Source organism: Salvelinus sp. IW2-2015, unplaced genomic scaffold (assembly GCF_002910315.2).
Source record: "Salvelinus sp. IW2-2015 unplaced genomic scaffold, ASM291031v2 Un_scaffold4463, whole genome shotgun sequence".
Taxonomy (NCBI): Eukaryota; Metazoa; Chordata; class Actinopteri; order Salmoniformes; family Salmonidae; genus Salvelinus; species Salvelinus sp. IW2-2015.
Window position 1 is genome coordinate 61,004 of NW_019945733.1, and position 13,431 is coordinate 74,434.

At 45.2% G+C, this 13,431-nt stretch overlaps 1 protein-coding gene and 1 pseudogene across 1 annotated transcript; both read left to right on the forward strand.

Annotated features, from left to right (window-relative positions):
* The first annotated feature begins 364 nt into the window (after positions 1–364).
* On the forward strand, positions 365–10,669 carry hsf2bp (heat shock transcription factor 2 binding protein). Its single transcript, XM_024143858.2, is given in 11 exon segments — positions 365–427; positions 5,174–5,321; positions 5,519–5,562; positions 5,564–5,623; positions 6,318–6,342; positions 6,345–6,410; positions 6,413–6,465; positions 7,876–8,020; positions 8,511–8,628; positions 9,257–9,360; positions 9,772–10,669. Coding segments are annotated over 11 exon segments (1,086 nt in total). The 3' UTR covers positions 10,032–10,669.
* A 992-nt stretch (positions 10,670–11,661) lies between these two features.
* LOC112077337 (phospholipid scramblase 2 pseudogene) lies at positions 11,662–12,726 on the forward strand (annotated as a pseudogene).
* Positions 12,727–13,431: the final 705 nt, after the last annotated feature.

Consider the following 13,431-nt stretch of genomic DNA (forward strand, 5'->3'; position numbering starts at 1 on the left):
ACAGTAGTGTCCAGTTTAATGAAGTTTTGCATTAAATGTGTTTACCACGCTAGAGGAGAGATCGTACAACTTTTACAGGTTCTGGGGTCTGGAAGACCTGCATCTCTTCATTGATGCCGGTGTCCTCACCAGCGTACTGCACAGCCTTCTGCACCTTTCGCTCTCTCAGGGAGCAGGACACTTCAGTTAACTGTAGAATCCACCCGGACATCACTGACTGAGAGGACTAGCTCAAAAATAGGGTGGTGTGTGTATTGGGCTGATGAAGGGCTGTCATTCAACAGTCAGTACCTGTTCTAATGAACGTGATGTGGTAGTTTCTCCATCTGCAGCTACCACTCAGTCGACCACAATCCTAAAGAACATGGCTCCCTCTGTAGAACCAGTGGATGCCGGTCAGCGGGAGACACTGCCGCCCCTCATGAGCGTGAGGGGCTGGTTCTCGGACATACGACAAGTTTCTGATTAGGAGGTCCAGCCGCCGCACTGCGTTCGTACCTTTAACACAGCACGACCAGAGAGAATGAGACATTTGAACCCATGAGAGAGGTCAAATATACGGCGAGTACTGTAGATTGTTAGTACATGACGGAGGAACTCTTTGAAACTAATCACTGTAAACTGTAGCTACGCACTGGAAGCTAGAAAGGTCAAACGTGACATGAATGTAGGTCAGGCCCAGGGGTCATAGTGCAGGAGATGTTTGGGGTGGGTGTATCTTTACAAAAGATACTGGTGTCCTAGTGAAACAGTGCCGTTGCATAGAGATTACGTATGATTATCGGAAGTTATGCTGGAGTATTAAACATTCCACAATAAAACCTTAGAAAAAACGAACGGCTCTTTTTGAACGGATCTTTTTGGTGATTTACATTACAAGCTACAAACAGATTTTTTTTTTCTCAAAACAACGATTACCTGCAAAATATGTTACTAATAATTATCTAAAGAGGGTGAATTCTTCACTGCACGAAACAATAGTGGGGGAGGTGCGTCATTCTGGTCCATCCTAAAAATGTGCAGTGCGTTAAAAAGAACTGAATAATTGATCCAGGTAAAAATGCTTTGAACGTGCATTTCACGATCTGACATAATGGTAACCTACTTTTTTGTGATTTAAATTGGAGATTTGCACGTTTTTCCTTGATTCTAGATATATTTTTAAGCATTTTGAACGAGGAGCCATTTGGGAGCAAATGAACCGGCCTTTTACCTGAACGGAGCCAAATGAGCGGCTCTTTTACCTGAACGGAGCCAAATGAGCCGGCTCTGCTCACCGAAAAGACTCGGAATGCCATCACTAGTGGCAAGTGCACTAAACTCATCTCAAAACAAACCTCTGAGCGAATTAAAAATGACTCAACAATAGACCAAAAATGTTGGCTTTGTGCAAGAAAAGAAAGGTATTTATATCATATTTTTGACTATCACTATAGTAAAAAAAATATTGGGAGTCGCAAATTAGCTTCCTGTTTGCTAGCTACGCTTGCTACTGTAACTAGCTATGCTAACAAGAGCTCACCAGACGCGAATACACAGGTACTGTACATGAAGATGAAGTTACTACTTAATTCACAAGTAAGTTATCTCTTTGTACAACCATCTCAGCAAACAAAGTTGAAGAGTCACTGTCAGCTAGACTTGTAGGTGAGTAATGTTGGATTAGGTTACTATTTCGGTTTGGTCAAGAGCGAGCCCGTTATTTGTCGTGTGAAGAGATAGTCCGTCCTGAAGTCCGTCTTGTCAGGAAATTTACATTGTCATTTTCAGATTTGTCCACTAGATGCCAAGAACTGCATAACTATTACAGAGCTATAAAGATGGTCCTGCTTCTAGTGAATTGTTGTACAGTCATGGCCAAAAGTTTTGAGAATGACACAAATATTAATTTCCCACAAAGTTTGCTGGCTTCAGTGTCTTTAGATATTTTTGTTCAGATGTTACTATGGAATACTGAATTATAATTACAAGCATTTCATAAGTTCAAAAGGCTTTTATTGACAATTACATGAGATTGATGCAAAGAGTCAATATGCAGTGTTGACCCTTCTTTTTCAAGACTCTGTGCAATCTGCCCTGGCATGCTGTCAACTTAACTTCTGGGCCAAACTCTCGACTGATGGCAGCCCATTCTTTGCATAATTGATGCTTGTGGTTTGTCAGAATTTGTGGGTTTTGTTGTCCACTGCCTCTTGAGGATTGACCACAAATTCTCAATGGGATTAAGGTCTGGGGAGTTTCCTGGCCATGGACTCAAAATATCAATGTTTTGCTTCCCGAGCCACTTAGTTGTCACTTTTGCCTTATGGCAAGGTGGTCCATTCATGCTGGAAAAGGCATTGTTCTTCACCAAACTGTTCCTGGATGGTTGGGAGAAGTTGCTCTCGGAGGATGTGTTGGTACCATTCTTTTTCATGGCTGGTGTTTCTTAGGCAAAATTTGTGAGTGAGCCCACTCCCTGGCTGAGAAGCAACCCACACATGAATGGTCTCAGGATGCTTTACTGTTGGCATGACACAGGACTGATGGTAGCGCCATCACCTTGTCTTCTCGCGGACAAGCTTTTTTCCGGATGCCCAAACAATCGGAAAGGGGATTCATCAGAGAAATGACTTTACCCCAGTCCTCAGCAGTCCAATCCCTGTACCGTTTGCAGAATATCAGTCTGTCCCTGATGTTTTTCCTGGAGAATAAGTGGCTTCTTTGCTGCCCCCTTGACACCAGGCCATCCTCCAAAAAGTCTTCGCGCTCACTGTGCGTGCAGATGCACTCACGACCTGCCTGCTGCCATTCCTGAGCAAGCTCTGTTACTGGTGGTGTCCCGATTCCCGCAGCTGAATCAAATGTAGGAAGCGGTCCTGGCGTTGTGCTGGACTTTCTTGGGGCACCCTGAAGCCTTCTTACACAACAATTGAACCACTCTCCTTGAAGTTCTTGATGATCCGATAAATGGTTGATTTAGGTGCAATCTTACTGGCAGCAATATCCTTGCCTGTGAAGCTCTTTTTTGTGCAAAGCAAGTATGACGGCACGTGTTTCCTGCAGGAACCATGATTGACAGAGGAAGAACAATGATTCCAAGCACCACCCTCCTTTTGAAGCTTCCAGTCCGTTATTCAAACCTCAATCAGCATGCCAGAGTGATCTCCAGCCTTGTCCTCGTCAACACTCACACCTGTGTTAACGAGAGAATCAACTGACATGATGTCAGCTGGTCCTTTTGTGGCAGGGCTGAAATGCAGTGGAAATGTTTTTGGGGGATTCAGTCCCTTTGCATGACAAAGAGGGACTTTGCAATTCATCTGATCACTCTTCATAACATTCTGGAGTATAGCAAATTGCCATCATACAAACTGAGGCAGCAGACTTTGTGAAAATTAATATTTGTGTCATTTCAAAGCTTTTGGTCACAACTGTATACGGGACTCTTAAATGAAAACCTAATATTACAGATATGACTACTGCACCACCATTCTAATATTACATCTATGACTACTGCATACCATCTAATATTACAGATATGACTACAGCATACCACCTAATATTACAGCTATGACTACTGCATACTGCCTATATATACAGATATGACTTACAGCATACCACCTAATATTAACAGCTATGACTACTGCATACCTCCTACTCTACAGATATGACTCTGCATACCATCTAATATTACATCTATGACTACTGCATACCATCTAATATTACAGATATGACTACAGCATACCACCTAATATTAACGATATGACTAACTGCATACTGCCTAATATTACAGATATGACTATAGCATACCACCTAATATTACACGTATGACTACAGCATACCGCCTAATATTATAGCTATGACTACTGCATACTGCCTAATATTACAGCTATGACTACAGCCATACGCCTAATATTACAGCTATGACTACTACATACCATCTAATATTACAGATATGACTACTACACACCATCTAATATTACAGATATGACTCTGCATACATGCCTAATATTACAGATATATGACTACAGCATACCACCTAATATTACAAGCTATGACTACTGCATACCATCTAATATTACAGATATTGATAGTCTCAGGAAATCCCAGACCTAGGGCAACAGCACTAGGAGCATTGTTCACATTGTGAAGGCACCCCTTTTTGCCTAGGGAGACTACATTATATGACTAATGCATACACATACACATACTGTTTAAAGGTTTGGGGTCCTTTAGAAATGTCCTTGTTTTTGAAAAGAAAAATAATATACAAATTGATCAGAAATACAGTGTAGACATTGTTAATGTTGTAAATGACTATTGTAGCAGAAACGGCAGATTTTTTAAAAAAGATGGAAAATGGAATATCTACATAGGCGTACAGAGGCACATTATCACCAACCATCACTCCTGTGTTCCAATGGCACGTTGTGTTAGATAATCCAAGTTTATCATTTTAAAAGGTTAATTGATCATTAGAAAACCCTTTTGTAATTGTGTTAGCACAGCTGAAAACGGTTGACTGATTAAAGAAGCAATAAAACTGGCCTTCTTTAAACTAGTTGAGTATCTGGAGCATCAGCATTTGTGGGTTCGATTACAGGCTCAAAATAGCTAGAAACAAAGACCTTTCTTCTGAAACTCATCAGTCTATTCATGTTCTGAGAAATGAAGGCTATTCCATGCGAGAAATTGCCAAGAAACTGAAGATCTCGTACAAGGCTGTGTACTACTCCCTTCACAGAACAGCGCAAACTGTCTCTAACCAGAATAGAAAGAGGAGTGGGAGGCCCCGGTGTACAACTGAGCAAGAGGACAAGTACATTAGAGTGTCTAGTTTAAGAAACATATGCCTCACAAGTCCTCAACTGGCAGCTTAATTAAATAGTACCTGCAAAACACCAGTTTCAACGTCAACAGTGAAGAGGCGACTCAGGGATGCTGGCCTTCATTAACAATGTCTACACTGTATTTCTGATCAATTTGATGTTATTCTAATGGACAAAAAAATTGCTTTTCTTTCAAAAACAAGGACATTTCTAAAGTGAACATTTCTAAAGTGACCCCAAACTTTTGAACGGTAGTGTATTTGCCTGGCACATTGGCAAAAATAAGCCACACCTTGCAAAAATCAAGTAAAACTGTAATAAAATATTTATTCACTTGACTGGCTATTGATTTTCTGTTCTAGGTTGACAGCCGAGAAGGCCTGGTCCAAATCAGAAAAAGAGACTTGGAGAGATTGACTACAGAGGTCATGCAGCTCCGAGAGTTCTTACCCAAAGTAGTGAATGGAGACCTGATTGAGATGCTGCAGAAAGCCCGTGCTGCAGAGACAAGTAAGCTGCCCTTGAAATGGCTCTACGCGGATGTTATCATACAAGTGGGCAGATAATGAATAACATGAATGTGGGTATTAGGAAATAGCCTAAACAGTGAAAGGGAAAATCGTGTGTGTGTGTGTGTGTGTGTGTGTGTGTGTGTGTGTGTGTGTGTGTGTGTGTGTGTGTGTGTGTGTGTGTGTGTGTGTGTGTAGTGAAGGAGCGCCTTGGTCAGGAGCAGGAGCAACTGAGACAGGAAGTGCCTGCACCTTCGCTCTCGCCTGGACGCAGCGCAGAGCGAGTGTCAGAAAGAGAGAGAGGTGAAGAGATGGAGGGTATTAAAGAGAGCGGTGAGAGATGGAGGGATATTAAAGAGAGAGGGGAGAGATGGAGGGATATTAAAGAGAGAGGTGAGAGAATGGAGGGATATTAAAGAGAGAGGGGTGAGAGATGGAGGGATATTAAAGAGACAGAGGTGAGAGATGGAGGGATATTAAAGAGAGAGGTGAGAGATGGAGGGATATTAAAGAAGCGGTGAGAAGATGGTGGGATATTAAAGAGAGAGGTGAGAGATGGAGGGATATTAAAGAGAGAGGTGAGAGATGGAGGGAGTATTAAAGAGAGAGAGGTGAGAGATGGAGGGATATTAAAGGGAGAGGCTAGAGATGGAGGATATCAACTAAAGTCTAACTTGAGTCTATGGATAGGGTAACCTGTTCCCTAGGTAACATTGTGGTGGTCAGAGTATGTCTTAAGGCCTTACTTATAGACCCAGAGAAGAAGATGGTTCTTGGGACAAGTATGTTGTAGGTTGTGTGTGCGTGAAGTGTGTTGTGTGTGTCTGAGTGGAAGCGTGTGTGTATGAGTGTAGTGTGTGTGTGTATGAGTTTGTGTGTGGTGTGTAAGTGTCTGTGTGTATGAGTGTAAGTGTGTGTGTGTATGAGTGTAAGTGTGTGTGTATGCATGTAAGTGTGTGTGTCTGAGTGTTTACCTATCTGCTGCATGCCCCTGCAGGAGAAGCTGGTTCTGAGGGAGCAGCTATGGAGAGTCGGGAGCAGCTGCAGCAGCAGGCTGAGTTCTGTACTGGGCTGGGGGCTGCCTCCTGCACCTGCTGTGGAGCACCTCCAGTAAGGAGGAGGCAGTCAAAGACATCCTGGCCGATGTGAGAGGCATTCATCCACAGACCGTACAAAACCTTTCACCCAATTCCAAACCAACCCCCTAGCCGCTTAGACACCTGTGGAGATCTGAGAGGACTGGATAGCTATAACATGATGACAGTAGCTTCATCACACCTTTAATAGACTTGGTGGATTTTTACTGTATTGGCGCTGACACAGAAGTACAATGGCCCAGGGGTCAATTTACATAGATTACATAGATTTTTAATTTTTCTTTAATTTGTGTTATTGACTGTACGTTTGTTTATGTGTAACTCTGTGTTGTTGTTTTTGTCGCACTGCTTTGCTTTATCTTGGCCAGGTCGCAAGTAGTAAATGAGAACTTGTTCTCAACTGGCCTACCTGGTTAAATAAAGGTGAAAGAAAATTAAATAAAAATGTTTAGGGGGTCAGCACTCATCTGAACGCTATTCCTCTGCCTCTGATGCTTTCCACTCCAGTCCATGTCCTGGTTCTCTTTGAACTTCTAGTTCATGTCCTGGTTCTTTTGAACTCTAGGTCCATGTCCTGGTTCTCTTGAACTCAGTCCATGTCCTGGTTCTCTTTGAACTCTAGTCCATGTCCTGGTTCTCTTTGAACTATAGTCCATGGTCGCTGGTTCTCTTTGAACTCTATGTCCATGTCCTGGTTTCTCTTTGAACTCCAGTCCATGTCCTGGTTCTCTTGAACTCTAGTCCATGTGCCTGGTTCTCTTTGAACTATAGTCCATGTCCTGGTTCTCTGAACTCTAGTCCATGTCTGGTTCTCTTTGAACTATAGTCCATGTCCTGGTTCTCTTTGGAACTATAGTCCATGTCTCTGGTTTCTCTTTGAACTATGTCCAATGTCCTGGTTCTCTTTGAACTATAGTCCATGTCCTGGTTCTCTTTGAAGCTATAGTCCATGTCCTGGTTCTCTTTTGAACTGCTAGTCCATGTCCGGGTTCTCTTTGAATTCTAGTCCATGTCCTGGTTCTCTTTGAACTATAGTCCATGTCCTGGTTCTCTTTGAACTCTAGTCACTGTCCTGGTTCTCTTGAACTCTACCGTTCATGTCCCTGGTTCTCTTTGAACTCTAGTCCATATGCCTGGTTCTCTGAACTCTAGTCGCATGTCCTGGTTCTTTTGAACTCTAGTCCATGTTCCTGGTTCTCTTTGACTCTACTCCATATCCTGGTTCTCTAAACTCTAGTCCATGTCGGCTGGTAGTCCATGTCCTGGTTCTCTTTGAACTCTAGTCCATGTCCTGGTTCTCTTTGAACTCTAGTCCATGTCCTGGTTCTCTTTGAACTCTAGTCCATGTCCTGGTTCTCTTTGCCTTTGTCCTCTTCCATCACCCTCCTTGTTCCCCTCCTTAATTCCTCCCCTCTCCCTCTGGCCACCTCTGACCCTGCCTCATTACTCTGATTGTAGGGTAAACTGCAGTCCTTCCTGAGTGTGGCGGGCCAGACCCTGGAGAGCTTTGTCAAGTCTCTGGATGGGGAGGCCAAGGCCGAGCAGCAAGACTCCAATTCCCATGAGCACCAGTTTGTTCTGGCGCTGGCCGGAGTCGTCACCAGTGAGTGTGCGGCTATGCCACCATGGCATGCCATCCAAACTGTCTATTGAATGTTTTTTGATAACCACCGTTTATAATTACACCATCTCACTGTGAGTTATTCCAGTCTATGCTGTGTTATATAACATATTTTGCATCATATAATTAAGCAATAAGGCATGAGGGGGTGTGGTATATGCCCAATATACCACAGCTAAGGGCTGTTCTAACGAGTGCCTGGATACAGCTCTTAGCCGTGGTATATTGGCATATACCACAAACCCCCGAGGTGCCTTATTGCTATTATAAACTGGTTACCAACATAATTAGAGCAGTAAAAATAAATGTTTTGTCATACCCGTGGAATATGGTCTGATATACCACGACTGTCAGCCAATCAGCATTCAGGGCTGGAACCACCCAGTTTATAATAAATGGCACACCCTGCTCAGCGTTAAACATCTTTAGCGCTCCAATCGGTGACCTCTCTGCTGTTTGATTATCCACTCAGACGTGGCGGCGGTGACGTGTGGGCGGGACTACCTGTCCAGCTCCGCCCACGTCCTCCTGGAGACTCTGATGCAGCTGCTGGAGCTCCTGAAGCCTGGGGTCTTCCCCAAACTCAAAGTGTAAGACTGGAGGACTTCTAAATCACTCACATTAATAATCATACACACACACACGGTCTCCTCAGCAGTTATGTTGGCCGACCCAACACACACCCAACATCAATACACACAGCCATTTGAATCCAGATCAAATGATACCTGCAATAATACATTAACTAGGCATTGTAGTTTCTCTGCAGGTGGATGAATGATGATGGTTATTGTAGTTTATCTGCAGGTGGATTAATGATGATGGTTATTGTAGTTTCTCTGCATGAATGATGATTGTTATTGTAGTTTATCTGCAGGTGGATGAATGATGATGGTTATTGTAGTTTATTCTGCAGGTGGATGAATGATGATGGTATTGTAGTTTATTTGCAGGTGATGAATGATGATGGTTATTGTAGTTTATCTGCAGGTGGATGAACGATGAATGGTTATTGTAGTTTTTCTTGCAGTTCTGGATGAATGTGATGCGTTATTGTATCTGCAGGTGGATGAATGATGATGGTTATTGTAGTTTATCTGCAGGTGGATGAATGATGATGGTTATTGTAGTTTATCTGCAGGTGGATGCTGATGGTTGTTGTAGTTTATCTGCAAGTGGATAAATGATGATGGTTATTGTAGTTTCTCTGTGTTACAGGTTGATGCTGATGGCTCTGTATAATGTCAGTATCAGTGTAAAGGGACTGAAGTATATCAGGGAGTTTCCAGGACTTCTCACTCTCATCTGGACCCTTTTGGAAGGTAAGAGGGGAGTGAGGGGTGGGCTTGTGTGCTTTGTATTTGTCGTTATAAAATGTGTGCATTCAAAAGCATTTGTTTGTTCATTTGGATCTCTTATAGCCCACAATGGGGCTAATCGTCCAAGAGTCCAGTGTGTGTCCGATAGAGAGAGCCTGATTCAGAGGTCAGAGAGCTGGCATCAGTGTGTTTAACTCAGATCAGTGAAGAAGGGTTCATGTGTTGTGGTCAGTTAGGAGGATTAAGACTGTATCTCTCTCCCTCTCTCTCTTACTCTCTCTTTTCCCTTCCTCTCACTCTGCTTCTGTCTGATTCTGCCCCTCCTCTCTTCCCTCGCCCTCTCTTTTTCATTCTATCTCTCTCTTTTTGCTCTCTCTTGTCGTCCTCTCTCCCGACCCCTCTTCCCCTCCTGAGACGGGGACTCTGAGGTATGCCTCCACGCCCTGCGGCTGCTCCAGTCAGTGCTGCTGGAGGAGGCGGTGTCCCTGGTGGGGCCCGGGCTGCTGCTGGACGACCCCCTTCTCCCGCTGGAGCGCATACGCATGCTGGCCACCTCCAGCCGCCACCCGGCCCTGAGGCAGACGGCCCAGGAGACACTGGATGACCTGGGCTCCCTCCGCGCCTCCTTCCTGGACCCCCACYGCACCTCCTCCTCTGACCAAGTACATGTATAAATACATCCAACCCAAAGTTAAACACACAGCACTAGCGACACATCCCACTCACGTGAWGATGATAATGCTTTCCTACTGTAGAGTAAACGTTTCTCTGATTAGAGAGAGCTCTACTGAGGAGAGCTCCCATGGTGCACTGTGGAAGAGGTTGGTTCCATCGTGTCCCTTTCTTGCTTTTCCTCCGGGTCCAGGGACTTAGTCAGGTTGGTTCCTATCCCACCACAGCAGAAGTTCCGGACCAGTAGAACCCCGTAACTGTACATAAGGGCTCCATAACACATTCATAACCCATACATAGAACATACATTAGAACTACAAAATTGTGTATGTCAACAAAATCAACAAATAGCTCAAATGAAAACTTGTTGACATAGTCCAAAGCAAGGATGACTTTTACTTGCCATATGTTAAAGAGAAGCATTCTGTTTGTTTAAAATATTTATCTACTGTTGTCAGGTGAGTTGGATCTGTTTCTACCTGTTAGCCTGTTGACCTAATACCAGCTAATACCATATCAGCCTCATGGCCTTATTTCATTAGGTCAAATACCTTGAGGTCAAGTAACAATGGAGGATAGGTTATTTTTGTGTGTTGTGTTCTACCATTGTTACAGACAATAAAATGTTATTCAAAACTTTTCCAAATGAACATTCATTTATATATGATATGTAGCCTATTTTTACCAGGTTAGGAGCGGTTTGTGTGTATGAATTTGTCTGACTGTCCTGTTCTCCCACCTCCATATCCTGCACCACCTCACACGTGACTCCCTCACTCCACCTACGTTTACATGTCAGTCATTTAGCAGACGCTCTTATCCACAGCCACTTACAGTACAGGCATACATTTTCATACATTTTCATACTGGTCCCCCCGTGGGAATCGAACCCACAACCCTGGCGTTGCAAGCTCCATGCTCTACCAACTGAGCCTCCGACTCCCAGATAAACAGATTATGACGTAGAGATTGGCCTGATCATTAGGAGCCACCTAAAGTGGATAAGCCTTTCAGTGTCTGAGGGGGATGACACTGAGTAAGCTGACCCGGCACGTGTACAACAGGCTGTAGGGTTTTGAAGCAAGTAAGTCTCTGTGTACATATACAGTCAAGCCTCAGTCTGTTGAGTTACAGTCCATTTCAAAGTTACAAAACATTTCCATATTCTGACCGACCTCCATTCCCAACATGGTTGGATCTCTGAAGTGTTACTGTACACTCAAGATGAGAGGGCTAAAAGACTGGTCTGGACTGTGTCCGCTGAGGATCTCTGAAGTGTTACTGTACACTCAAGATGAGAGGGCTAAAAGACTGGGCTGGACTGTGTCCTCCGCTGAGGATCTCTGAAGTGTTACTGTACACTCAAGATGAGAGGGCTAAAAGACTGGGCTGGACTGTGTCCGCTGAGGATCTCTGCTAATAATAGTCATTTGCAAATCCTCTCAAGAACCAACAGGAACTTGCTTACACTCAGAAGAGATGTGTTTCCAATACCTTGCTAACTTGTAGAACATGTATGTGTCAGAGCGTGTGAAGCTATAAAGGTGTAACTTGGTTTTGTAGTTAAAAAATAAGGAAGAACATTTTTGGTGTCTTGTTTGATCTTGTAGAACGTGGCAGTGCATCGTTTCAATGGCCTCCAAAGGACATGGCGACACCGACTCAGGACGGTTACCCCCGGCCCCAGCTTACTCCAAAGAGGTGCCGCCTGGTCACAATGCTGTGTACCCAGCGCCCACCGTGGTGCCACCACCCCCAAGCAACCTGACACCTTCAGCCCCACCGGTTCATACGATGATGCCTGCCTCTCTCGGACCACACAATGTTGTCTACCCAGCTCCCATAAACCCTGGATTCCCACCCCCTGGATACATGACCCCTTCCGCTCCTCCGATGATGCCTGCCCCTTTCGGACACCCTAATGCTGTCTACCCCGCGCCCACGAACCCCGGAATCCCGCCAGTACCCCCAGGCTACGTGCCCCCTCCGGTCCCTGCGAGGATGCCTGCCCCACCGCCTGATCTCCGACCCACCGGCTGCCCCCCAGGACTGGAATATCTGATTCATGTCGACCAGCTTCTCGCCCATCAGACTTTTCATCTGGCCGAACTGCTGGGTTGGGAGGTTAGAAATTCCTACATTGTGAAGAACAGTATCGGGCAACAAGTGTTTCTGGCGGAAGAGGAGAACAACTGCTGCACCCTACAGTGCTTTGGCCCCAGCCGACCTTTCACCTTTCACATCCAGGACAACCTGGGGCAGGAGGTGTTGACCCTGATGCGCCCTCTTGCGTGCAGCTACTGCTGCTTCCCCTGCTGCCTGCAAGACCTGGAGGTACAGAGTCCCCCCGGTATTCCAATAGGCTATGTGGTGCAGGAGTGTCACCCGTTCCTGCCCAAACTCACTGTGCTGAACGAGAGGAGACAGCCTCAGCTGAGGATCAAAGGGCCGCTGTTTTTCTGTAGTTGTTGCAGAGACGTCACATTTGAGGTGAAGACTCTGGATGACTCAATGTTGATAGGACACATCAGTAAGCAGTGGTCCGGCTTCCTGCGCGAAGCCTACACGGACGCAGATCATTTTGGAATCGTGTTCCCAATGGACCTGGATGTGAAGATGAAGGCTGTGCTGCTGGGAGCCTGCTTCCTGATTGATTTCCTGTATTTTGAGGAAAGGAAAGGAGACAAGAAACATTGAACTTTTACTCTGTGCCGACTATCCTTAGTGTATTGTGAAGTACTTTCAGAATGATCACACATCAAAATTACAGTAGACCTACAATAAAGTTCCATGTCAAAATCAACAACTCTAGGGCCTCCCGGGTGGCGCAGTGGTCTAGAACCCAGAGTCTCTGGGTTCGCGCCCAGGCTCTGTCGCAGCCGGCCGCAACCGGGAGGTCCGTGGGGCGACGCACAATTGGCTTAGCGTCGTCCGGGTTAGGGAGGGTTTGGCCGGTAGGGATATCCTTGTCTCATCGCGCTCCAGCGACTCCTGTGGCGGGCCGGGCGCAGTGCGCGCTAACCGAGGGGGGCGGGTGCACGGTGTTTCCTCCGACACATTGGTGCGGCTGGCTTCCGGGTTGGAGGCGCGCTGTGTTAAGAAGCAGTGCGGCTTGGTTGGGTTGTGCTTGTTGCTTCGGAGGACGCATGGCTTTCGACCTTCGTCTCTCCGAGCCCGTACGGGAGTTGTAGCGATGAGACAAGATAGTAATTACTAGCGATTGGATACCACGAAAATTGGGGAGAAAAGGGGATAAAATTTAAAGAAAAAGAGAAAAAAAATCAACAACTCCAAATCCCTCTCATTGTGTATATCTAACGGTGCTCCCAAAGGGACAGTTCTCTCATTGTGTATATGTAATGGTGCTCCCCAAGGACAGTCCTCTCCCAGTGTTATTCTCCA